General features: G+C 45.0%; 1 protein-coding gene across 3 annotated transcripts; it reads right to left on the minus strand.

Annotated features, from left to right (window-relative positions):
- csf2rb (colony stimulating factor 2 receptor subunit beta) lies at window positions 1–8,141 on the minus strand. Of its 3 annotated transcripts, none has more exons than XM_040191621.2 (15): window positions 8,023–8,141; window positions 6,044–6,241; window positions 5,471–5,588; window positions 5,183–5,358; window positions 4,929–5,077; window positions 4,306–4,450; window positions 3,904–4,036; window positions 3,655–3,809; window positions 3,336–3,469; window positions 3,070–3,247; window positions 2,822–2,918; window positions 2,424–2,490; window positions 2,239–2,321; window positions 1,946–2,105; window positions 1–1,302 (listed from the first exon to the last, which is right to left on the minus strand). In XM_040191621.2, the coding sequence occupies exons 2-15, from the start codon at window positions 6,144–6,146 to the stop codon at window positions 919–921; spliced, it is 2,082 nt and encodes a 693-aa protein (XP_040047555.2). In that variant the 5' UTR covers window positions 6,147–6,241; window positions 8,023–8,141; the 3' UTR covers window positions 1–918. The 3 variants fall into 3 exon arrangements, with proteins under 3 accessions (XP_040047555.2, XP_040047552.2, XP_040047554.2); XM_040191618.2 differs by having other exon boundaries at window positions 1,946–2,108; XM_040191620.2 differs by lacking the exon at window positions 8,023–8,141 and adding an exon at window positions 6,368–6,458 and having other exon boundaries at window positions 1,946–2,108.
- Window positions 8,142–12,031: the final 3,890 nt, after the last annotated feature.

Here is a 12,031-nt window from a genome sequence, read left to right on the forward strand (position 1 = left end):
TCATGTGTCGACACTAAATATATTTTGTTTAATTTAATGTGTGCGTGGGCCTCAGTCGACGAATGAGGACTTGCATACAGTGAAATTGCTGGTGCAACACAACATAGCAGCACATCGGCATGTAGATAACATACTGTATATATATATATATATATATATATATATATATATATACACATCCAGCAACACATAGGTTACAATATTGCCAACAACGTCCTAACTCACACACCTTTGTGCAAACGTGCAAACATGACCGCAGCGAACACGGTCAGCCAACGTCCCCCCTTTTCCCATGAAACGCTGTCGACATAATTCTGTGTCTTTCCTCTCAGCTGTGAGGGAGACGGGGAATTCAGGGAAGGACAAGAGAAGGAGCTACCTTTCAACACATTCCACCAGATTCTTAAGAATCCGTGTTTTAGACATTCTGAGTGTAACGTATTTACATTTACATGTTGTTACATGTTTGGGGAAATATACAAGGAAGTGAACGAAGCGATGATGAATCTCTGACCATGAAATGAAACCTTTTGAACTTCACAAAGGTGTTTTTTTAAAGGAGGACGGGGCAGGGGAAGGTTGTATTGTGTCGTATTGGAGTGTAAGGTGCTTCTGTTGTTTCATCCTGACCTGGAATGCGTGAGGAAGTTTGCAAAAAAAAAAAAAAAAACTGAAAAAGCCTGAAGACATACTGAAGTCCATAGATAGTCTTGCATTGCACTTAGCTCACTACTGCCCTCCATTGCCCGGTGACACATCAGATAAAACCACCCCAATGGTTCATTTCAGTCAATGCATTATTTTTCACGTGGAAGCATAAGAAGTTTAAAATAAAGTGGAAAGCTGATATTAAAAAACAAGAAATCCCAGATGGATGACTCAAGGAATCAGCCCCCCTCCCTCCCTCCTTCTGTGGGTTCACTTGGCTGCACTCATGAAGGCCGCGGGGAGGTGGCAGTACCCCGAGGCCTGTGCCTGGCACCAGGGGGGGGAGGGTCCTGAGGTGGCATTCTGGCTGCTGCTGGCGGTCTCGCCGGGCTCCGGCGGCCCCTCCGTGTCGTCCGGACCCCGATGGTCCCGCTCAGCGGTGTCGCGTCTCTGTGAGTTCCCTTCGGCGCCACTGTGAGATACGAGATCCTGTGTGGACCTGGAGACGCTGCGGCCCGGCAGACACACGTAACCTTCCCCGTAGAGGGCCGACATCACCGGGGAGGGAAATGGAGAGCCGTCCGACGGGGGTTCTTCCTCCCCCTCCTTCTCTCCACCCCTGACGTCCGGGGACTCGTGGTTCGCTTCTGATGACTGTTGGAAAGAGACGACGTGGTTCAGTGTGGCTCTTAGTGGACAAATGAATAATAACATTCCTTCGCTCATCTATAAAGTGCTATGCAGCACGTGGTGACCGTCCTTTTCTTCTCACGACATTTGCATCGTACTCAAGACATAATATATAATTGTATGTGTGATCATTTTGAATGAAAGGAAATGTTCATAATTTGCCTTTCATTGCTGAGAGTTAGATGAGAAAATTTATACCACACCCGGCAGCCAGTTAGCTTAGCATAAAGACAGACAGCCCCACCAAAAATGCTGCACCTTGTTTGTTTTATTTGTGCAATGTGTTAAAAACGGCACGTTGTAGTTTTATGAGGGTCACGTGGTGCACTTCTTCTTGTCCTGGATCCTGGAATTACATAACCACGATCCAGGACAAGAGGAACATGTACAGTAACAGTCAAAAGTTTACGATTCCTCCTTCTGGTCAACACAGCTATCGGACCAGAAGAGGTAATCAGATACCTCACCAATCAGAGCTCCACTCGGACACATACTACATACTAATAAGTATTTCACACTTCATTGCGTATTGGACCTTATTCCGTCTGTTACTGCGTAGCCTGTACAGGTCATCCCTGACAAACCACTCTGGTTGAGACCAACTAACCTGACAGAAGATGTACGGGCCGCTGAAGCTCATGGAGGACGTGTCAGAGTGCTCATCCCTCTCAGCAGGGGGGGGCAGGTTATCGCACTCCCAGCAGCCCTCGTCCTGCTCCAGATGCTTTTGTCCGACGTCCAGCGGCCACAGCAGAGCGGCCGAGGAGCTGCTGGTGGACGGAGAAAGATCCGAAAAATGAATTTAGACTTTAATTATTACAGCTGTATTTCACACATCTTTTCTTCCATGGAAGCATACTTTATTATTAGTATTATTATCATCGGTGATAAATGCGTTACCATGTCGACACGACGCTGTCCAAGCGCATGACTTGGCAGATGCTCATGCTCTCCCCCTGCATGAGGGTCCTGTTGCTCGCCGACTGCGTTACAAAAAAATGCATCAGGTTTTACACATTAACGCTTTCCTTGATGCACCACAAATGGAGATAATTCAATCAAACGGTGCAATCATCAAGCCTCACCTTGATCTCGGAGAGGATTTTGCTTTTGCCCGGAGAAGGGACCGAGTCCACCCACAGAACCGCCCTCCTGTTTGTTCAAAACACACCACGTGAAACAGCCAGGTAGCAGCCTGTGTGCTACTTTTGTGTTTTACAAGGCCGTACATTACCATCGAGAGGTTCGCAGTAATGTGAATACTTAATTTTCCTCTATTGATGTTTTTGTAGGTATTGCATTTTTAAGTGGACATATCATGAAAAAGTCACATCTTTCTCACAAGCCAATGAAAGCAAAGAAAGATGCTCTGCCCCCTCTAGATATACTTTGGAATGGATGTGCATGCTGCAGTGGCACTCAGGTCAGGTAATCTCAGGTGTAATGAGAGAAGCACAAATACAGTATTACAGACATAAAGTACCTTCGACAAGCCGGAACGGTGAAGTAGATTGTGAGGAAGACGGCGGCTACAAACAGGCTGAGGGTGAAATAGATCAGCGTTGTTGGAGACCAGGTGGCTGTCAGGAGATGAGAAATCAGAATTAATGTTGATAATGATAACAATCACTCATGGTTTGTATTACGATGTTTTTTTTTGCCCCCCTTGAATAAACTGGACGTGAATAAAAACCCCATTAATGGAATGTTTTGCTTCTGCCTGTGAGGTACCTTCTTGGGAGGTCCATTCCACCGGATCGGTCCATTCAGAGGGGATTCCTCCATAGTGGCTGTCACCAGTCACCAGCGACCTGACCTTGACCCAGTAATGCCGCGAAGGGGCCAGAGACGTTCCCAGGATGCTCAGGGACTTGGACCCCTCTGAAATGTTCAGCAGGACAAAAGATCCCTGAAAAAAAAGGATGACGTGAAGTTTATTAACGGGGTGTTCGTCGTTGCCATGCAGGGAATGTCAAACGCTCAACATGAAAGCTCACCTGCTCCTGCGTGCTGTAATAGCACACCTGGTAACACAGCCGGACCTTTGAAGGGGTGCTCGGCTTGACCCACTCCACCATCCAGTTGGTGTCTTTCTGCCTCACCTCCACCTGCTGCGGCGCGCCGGGACGAACTGAAATGTCCCATTGCAACATTTAGAGTGACACAATAAAACTAATCCGTACTGTCTGGTAATAAAGAGACACGGATGCAGTGGTGTCAATGAAACACTAGGTGGGGTCACGCAATCACGCCACAGCCGCTCAGCACATCTCCCCCTGTACGGCGCACAATGGGGGACTTCTCCTTTCCACTCACTGTGTTTGGAGGCATGGAACGTCTTGGCCTGGCGCTCTGGAAGGAGCTCCACGAGCAGACGTGCAGGGTCTGCGACAGCCAGCGAGCAGCTGTACCTCAGCACGGGCCTGCCGGGGTCCGGGCTGACTGTGGGGTTCGCGCAGCATCTCTCCGACCTGAACGCAGGGAGCAAAAACGCTGGGATGGAATGCGCGGCAAACGGGATGCGTCTTTTTCGGGCCTAAAACCTGGGTGGTGTTGTCCACTTACGGCGCAGTCCGGTTGTGTCGACATGCCAGCTGGTAGGTGACGTAGTGATCCACCTCTCTGCTCACCTCCCAGCTGCACGTCGCCGCTTCCTCTCCGTCCAGCACGCAATGCAAACTGGGAACCAGCACCGTGCCTGCAGAGCCAGAGTCAGAAAGGGAGCGAGCTAAGAACAACGGCTGCAAAGCATCCAGGTGCTTCAAAGGAAAACGGTCAGAGGGAGGAGATTAGAAGTGTGAGGAGAGGAGACAAGGAGCGGTGTTCGTGCCAGAGGAAAAATGCCCCGACTGGAGGAAAATGATCCACTGCATGCGATGTGTGAGCGGGTTCACTGAGAAATGTCAGAGCCGAGGCTGAAACGTACACACACGGGGAAGAATGCACTCAGCAAATCTTTTGAATCACCTTCTTCAGCGCGCCAGGTCACCTCAGGACTCCAGACGCTCCATTGAGCCACACTGGCCCGGGCCCTCAGCCGGGCCTCGTACAGGCGACCCGGGAGCAGCAGTCGATTCTCTAGTTTCACACTCGTGTCTGTGAGGTTCTCGGTCTGTAGAGGACGAAAAAAGACGCCGTGCGTTTACTTTGACAGGGTGAAAACTGACGTGTTACACAGAAAAGCTCATTTCCCCTGTTGTTGTTATTCGAATGGCCATCGTGTAAACGAATGTACACTCTTATTTACGTTTAGTTTGGACAAAATGTTCTTTAAATGAAACACTTCCGCGACCAAAAGGCAATGTGTTATCGCGCTGCATATTAACACCTGCCTCACACCCCGAAGTGTTTTCTACTCCTTCCTTTAACTAGAAACAAAGCAAGAAGCGGTTTGTCAGTTATTATGGTATGTTGGGGGACTGCGATCGTACCACTCGGCATAAATGCTACCGAATTCACAAATCCAATTTCTGTTTTGACATTTGACATTTTCTGATCCTTTCCATCATTTAAAAAGGTTTTCAATTTCAGGGTTGTGTCCCACAGTCAAAGGCCGGCAGCAGGTTGTGCGGAGTGAGACATGCGCTAACCGTCCAGTCGTCCCGTCTGTCTGTCCTGTAGCTGAGCTGGTAGCTGATGTTCAGGGTGGAGGAGGAGGGGTACGGGCTGGACCAAACAAGCCGCCTGCCTCCATCACCTGCGCCACGCGTGGACACATTGACCGGTGGGCGGGTTCTCACTGTGCGTCACAAACAGGCACGATGGTTTATTATTGTTCACCAGCACATGTAACCACCTGCATTATTGTATTGCTGCTCGCTTAAAAGTGGCCGATGTGACTCACGGTGCAGAGAAGCATCCTCGGGCTTGTGTGTGACAGGTGAGCAGGGGGTCAGCGCTTTGTCCTCCACGAAGAAGACCGTGTGTTTGATGCCAATGGAAAAGGCCCGAGTTCTGTATCTGCACTGGGAAGTCCGACGTCCGTCCTGAGCTCCGGCGCTGTGCGGCGCACACTTCTTCCTGCAAGGACATGAACACTGTGCAGCTGTGGGACGGAAGACGCTGGTGCCCAGATGTTCCCCACGATCCCACATCCTCAACAGACACTGTCCCCCATTGCTCTCGTTCTTACGCGTCATTTTCTGTCTTGAACCAGAGCTGCAGCGACTCGTTTCCGAGTTCCCTCCACTGGCAGTGGACGTAAGACTCGTAGTCGTTGTGGCACTTTAGGGACGTCAGCAACGGAGACGCTGGTACGGGAAGACAAGTTGCTTTCACATGATTGCCAGTAACTCAAAATGAAAATGAAATGAAATGACTCATTGGCTTTTGTGGAAAAGAGGATGTAACAAAAAGTAAAAACATTAGTTTTAAATTTAAAAAACGAATTCACGTTTGTAGGACTAATGTGTAATAATGTGTGAATGGCTTTTTGTTGCCGCCAGTAACAACTCGATCATGAACAAAATGTTATCCCAGAAAAGGGCTTAAAACATTGGAGAAAAAGAAGAAAGCCTAAAAAGAATAACAAAATAATCCCCAAAGTACTTAAATTCTCGTATAATACCTCAATGAGATTCAATTTCTAATGAGATTTAGGATACGCATTAAAACCTCTATATGAAATATGATGAAACTGGGAAACGTTCACAGATTTGATTGATAAATAATGCTGGTGGCGACAGGTGACCACGGAGAGACTTACTTTTCTGCAGACCACTGCTCTCCTGAGCAATACAACAGTGTGGAGCACAGGAGAGAGCCAGGGGAAGGAGCACTGACCAAAGCAAGACCCAGAAAAGAAGCATGGTTCCTGGGGGCAGACGGGGCGGGATCGCCCCCCTCCCCGTTCCTCAGACTGCCTCTGGAAACGTTCCTGTGTGTATTCGCAGCATCCACCAGCCTGTGGATGAGATGAGAAGTTGGGCACGCCGCAAAAAAAAAGTGTACATGAGGGAGGGAGAGAATTGCAAATGCGTTTACTAGAAAAAATGAAGAAATGAGTCATGACCACACTACCAGCACTCACTTCTGCTTTGAGAGTCTGCTTGTTGTGGGATGTCACCACATATCCGCCTGCCTCTTATCTCCCCCACTCACATGTGACACACCAAGAACACATGCAGTCTCTGGGGTCCAAACAGTAAGTAAACCGTTCCAATTACTGGCGACACGCATGGGGATTTACCACACTGTGTATAAATATGTACACGAGACTGTCGCATCCAACAAACTCACCAGTGCTGATTGAACATCACATCAAATTTTGTGGACTGCATCGTTTTAGGATGAACTACTTTGTCCCATATAATCTTTCAACAATCAAATAATTTACAGGCATGATGGAGTTTTGTTTCTGCTTAGTTATAAATGCCCTTTTGCTTTTTTTTTGGGGGGGGGGGGGGGTGGGGGGGGTTGTCATATACTTTCTTCCATAAAATGGGATGTTCTGCATCCAAAAGCATCCTTCAGTTACACAACATAGTTTTTCTAAATGGACATCAATCCTTTTATTCCGGATTATTTATCGCTTTTTTTTCCACAAACAACCTTTTCACAATAATGTGAATTTATGTCATTGATGACAGAACTCAATAAGAAAATCATTTTAAGATATTAACACGCATCTAGTGGCAGATTCCTTATTCATTTGTCAGCAATCCCTTTTTCTATTCTTTAGGATCTTAATGGGAAACATTCTATTACACTGATTTTGAGGATTAGAAATTCAACTTCTTAATCTCTTTAGAAATCGTCGTCAATTCACAACCTTTTTCATGAGATGTTCTATAATATCCTCAAACGAACAGAGAACTAAGCGATAAAAACACCTGAGGTGAACCTGTAACCAGAGGAGGTAATCTGAGTCGGGGGAAGCCCCTCCAGGGGCAACGTGGTGCAGCAGGTCGCACAGCGGCACGGCCGACATGTTGCTGACATCAAAGGCAACCAAAAACCTGATTCTACCTGCACATGCAGAGAAATAACAGCAGGCATGACGCGTCTGAGAAGATCCCGATGATGTAGAAACTGTAAACTGATTTGACTCTTCGGGGGGGATAAGATCAGCTTTTACACACAATACCGACATTTCTTACCACGTCACCCTGTTACAACAGTTTTGTTGGATTCCTGTAATTCCCCAGTAATTCATATCTGATTCACAGGATGTCAACACGTCGGATCTGATCTGATCGCCGTCACTCATATAAATACAGTTCTTTTGACTTCCTCCTTTCAGATGAATTAACAGGATGGAAAATGAGCATTCTGAACATACATGAATACCCCATACATGAACCCGTTCATACACCAGGCACAATGCGATGCTTTCACTGACAATGCATCACAGCAATATCACTGTCACATCTAACGGAGATGAAAAAATATAAAAACATGTTCCGCGTTCAGTCAAACTTAGTTTACTGTGAGTTTTCCCCCTTTTGCCCGTGAACAAAATTGAAATAAGACGGTTTGTAACCATAACTTTGTAGAAATTCATATGACAGGCGCTGGATTATTTCCTGAAGCTTTTTCTTTAAAATATCACACTCATAATAAAACATCCCCAGGTGATAATTACAGCGTTCAGATAATTTCAAGCTGGGAAATAAAACCTTGGTTTGAAAAAGAAACAACCGTTACCAAGTCTCCTCGTACGTCCAGTTAATTACATTCACATACCTCTCATAACACAGAATCTCAATGTTTTTTCTTTCACCGCTGCTTCCTTCTTGTCAGCCGGCTCCTCATCGCCGCTGTCGAGAACTGTGGGAGTTTCCTGTGTGACGGCTTCAGTTTCCCCTTTCTGTCCACTTAGATGTCAAGTGTCACTTCAATGCACTTCGTCGTATTCACGAGATTCAGATGAAAAGACACATGTTGAAATGAAACGCAAAAGCCCATGTAATGACGGAATAGAACGGAACATTGTTTGGCACAGAATCAGAGCCATGTGTGCTTACCCATATGTGACGTTTGACTCTGTACTTTTCACAGTTTCTTTAACAAATAAACACGAAAATGTAAAAATATAAAACTAGGACGACCCCCAAAAAGTAAGAAGTAATACTGTTGTATGTATACACTGTGTATAGAACATAAATGAAAGCACACAAAACAACAACACAAGTCTCCTCATCAGGAACACTTCTTTTACATTTCCTGTTAATGCATTGAAACACACCAATTGTTCCTGGTGTCACAAAGGAATTTGGTTTCATGGCGCACGTCTACCAGCTTCTCACACGCATCAGTGGTTAAGCGACCGCATGCTCAAGATAAGGTTTCCGCCACACACATCTCGCCCAACTGCAACTGTCACACTCAGCCGGGTTGTTTACATTTTGAATGGTCGGAATTCGTTATGTTATTCTTTACAGCCATTGTCTCACTTGAGCAACCAACTTTACATTTTCCTACGAACGAGTTTAGAGGGCGAACGGAGCGGCGCGGCCTCGCTGCTGCCAGTCGCAGGGCGGCGAAGCGCGATCGCTTGCTGCGGGGGCGTCGCGTAGTTTCGCCCACTTCTTCTTCCCACGTCTGAGAGGCCTCTGTGCTCGTGTAACGCTGCAGAGACTGAATTATATTACAGAATTACACCAGATTAGAGGATAATACTACATTAGACTGTTGGATTAGATGGCATGAGATTGAATAGATGAATACCAACAAGATGGTAAAATAATTGAGTTTACTAGATGAAGATGGTATAAGTACACGTAATCAGGTACGATTGTGACAGTCATGTATTTATTTTAGTCTGTTTATCAGACATGTGTTATTTTCTTGATTTATAAAATAGTTGTTTTATTGATGAACAGGAAATATTACAAATGTGCACTTCCATGTTTAAGCATCAGTTATATCATCTCTACTAGTGTTTCACCATTGTTTTGTTGTTCAATTATATTTGGGTGTTGTAAATAAAAGTAAATAAAAATGGGGGGGGGCCACGGACGCTACGGCCGGTGGGCGCCGCGGACACGGCTCGGGGACCGATTCCTTGGCGTGAGGAATTGGATGTGTGGCGGGAGTGCGTGACACTTAAAAGACAGACAGTCCGTCTGTCCAATCAGAAAGGTCCGTCCTCTGCTTCCTGCTATAAGGCCCTACCCTTTCCGTAAGAACTTAAGGTCGTTGTGTTTTCCTATTTGCCGTTGTGTTTTGCACTATAGGGCCACCGTACATTACACTGTAAAAACCCATATTATATTGAGGACAAGTTTATATTCAACTACATCCCCTTTGGTTATAACAGCGTCGATTTACAGGGTTTCATTCTCATTTTTAAAGTAAGAGAAGACTTTTTCATAGAGATTTGATTCATTTGTTTAACAATGTATTCCCTCCATTTCATGGTGAATCCGGAAGTATGCCTCAGTATGTCGGTGAAAGTACGAGTTAGAATTCAAATATATATATAAGCTGAGACATTTTTTATGTAACCGTTGTTTTCTCTCAATGTTTCTCTGCTCTCCTTTTATGATACTGAGTCATTTGCGGTGGATCACTTCTAATCCACAAATGTCATAATGAGGCAGAACACCTCAATCACCAAATCCTATTTACTTGCAATCACACTCACGCAGTAACTTCTGTGCCCCAATAGAATTAATAAATAGAAAATCTCTCTCTTTTCACTTTGAACTGCTCTTGAACCGACCTTCTCATCATTGCAATAATCACTCAAAAACAAATGAGAAGTGATCACAGACTCATTTTAGATCTTATCTGATGCTCGGTGTGCCACATGGGCGTCACATCGCATACATTTCAGCTTCAGATGCACTCGTCGTTTCGATGAGGGTGGATTCTGGCCAGCAGGTCACGTCGAGTCGGACACTCTTGCCTTGATGGCCTTTGAGTTGAAACAGCCAATTAAATGTGACCAAGATGAAGGAGATTTTAAGGCCATGTTGGGAAGCAAAACATCCGTGCACCGCATCAGATGTTTAGGGTTATAAATTCATCTTTCTTTAAAAATGATAAATAGAAACCCAGTGGATTTACTTTTTGTTCTTCCTGATGATCGAAAAGCCAGTTGATGTTTCTCTTTCTTTCTTTATTCCTTTGACTTCCTGCTGACAAACATCTTAAATGCCACAGCCTGCGAAAAGTTGATGATGAGTGAAGATACAGTGCGACCAGTTCCTCATTTCAGCTGCCATCACTTTGCTGTGACTCACGCGATTGACACTAGCTCTACTTCTGGATTTTCAACGTCCAGCGGTGTTCAAATCCCGTCAATAGCTATTTAATGGACATATCCTTTATTTCTCTCAAAATGCAGGTTGTCTTTCTTTTTCACTCCAAAACAATATGTAACGTGTTGATTCAGAGGAGTCAGTGTTCTCACGTCACAGTGCAGTTTGATCAGTTTGGGAGACGAGAATATCTTACAGAAAAAAGAAGACTTCCTCTGGTTCTCAGAAACAACAAGGAACTCACTCATCAACATGGCGATCTGAATATATCGGCTACTTTCGAGTCATATAGGAGGAAACGTTTCAGTCAGTGGTATTTAGCTTATTAAGTGTTCTTTGCGCTGCCCCCCAAAAAAACACACAGCACGAGTGGGTGAAGTCCGTAAGGGTGAAACAGATGTTTACCTGCAGCACGACATGATAGTGTGGTACAGGTTATTTTTACACTCTTCTGTACACACTACATGCACATCAGTCATCTACCCATCATTCAGTCACAATCCTCCACCGGGCCGCCTGGTGACGGTAGACTGCCACTGCTCTTTGCTCACAGCCTGACGTAGCGGGTGGATGTTGGCGGCGCAGGAACACAATGGCACGATTGTAGTGCTTCATTTCAGTCTTTGCTATTATCCTGGAGCGGACAAAGCCTTTCATTTGCACAAACTGGAGTGAATTCGGCAATTTCACGTGGCGCCAGAGGTCTGGGTTGTGATTACGCAACCACCTCTGAAGGTCCTCAAAAGGTCGTCTGTTGCAATGACCTTGTTCCTGTCTGATTCCACAGACGCACGCGCCACGACACGGATGACGAAAGCACGTTTGTGCTCCTTTGTTTATATAGTTTGAACTCCAAGAATAAACTTAGATATAAACGTATAATTCAAACTATACAGTGCGTCTCATGTATATCATCCAACTATAGAATGCTTATTTAAAAAAATAAAATCAAAATGAAATGGATGGACATTGTTGATCAGTATCAGTTGATAAGTTTAGTAAATTTTTACAGATTATATCATTTTTATTTTTATTTTTTATTAGGCAAATGTGCATATATACAGTATAAATGACTCATGTCGGATTAGAGTGCATTTATTGGTTATCATACCGGGTAACAACATTTTTTCACTAAAGACAATACGGATGAGGTGTCGTATTGTGCACTGCTTTTAAATTACAGCCATTTATTCTGCTGGTTTGTGATGGTAACAAAGATGTGCAGTTATAAATCTTTCCTTGTGAAGAAACAGTGCAGAGCATCAATTGAAGGTCTCATTAGATCCACATTCACAGAGATGTATTACTTGTTTTGTTCATTCATTCGCATGCAAAAGACTCAATTTAGGGTTACAGAGTAATGGATCTTGGCTCCCTCTTGCTGTTTTAGGGCGGAATTCACAGCATAGACAAGCATTGCAAATGAAAACCGGCATATAGACATTTGTTCACACAGATTAATCATATAAAATGTGTGTGTCCTGCAT

Source organism: Gasterosteus aculeatus, chromosome 11, assembly GCF_964276395.1.
Source record: "Gasterosteus aculeatus chromosome 11, fGasAcu3.hap1.1, whole genome shotgun sequence".
NCBI lineage: Eukaryota > Metazoa > Chordata > Actinopteri > Perciformes > Gasterosteidae > Gasterosteus > Gasterosteus aculeatus.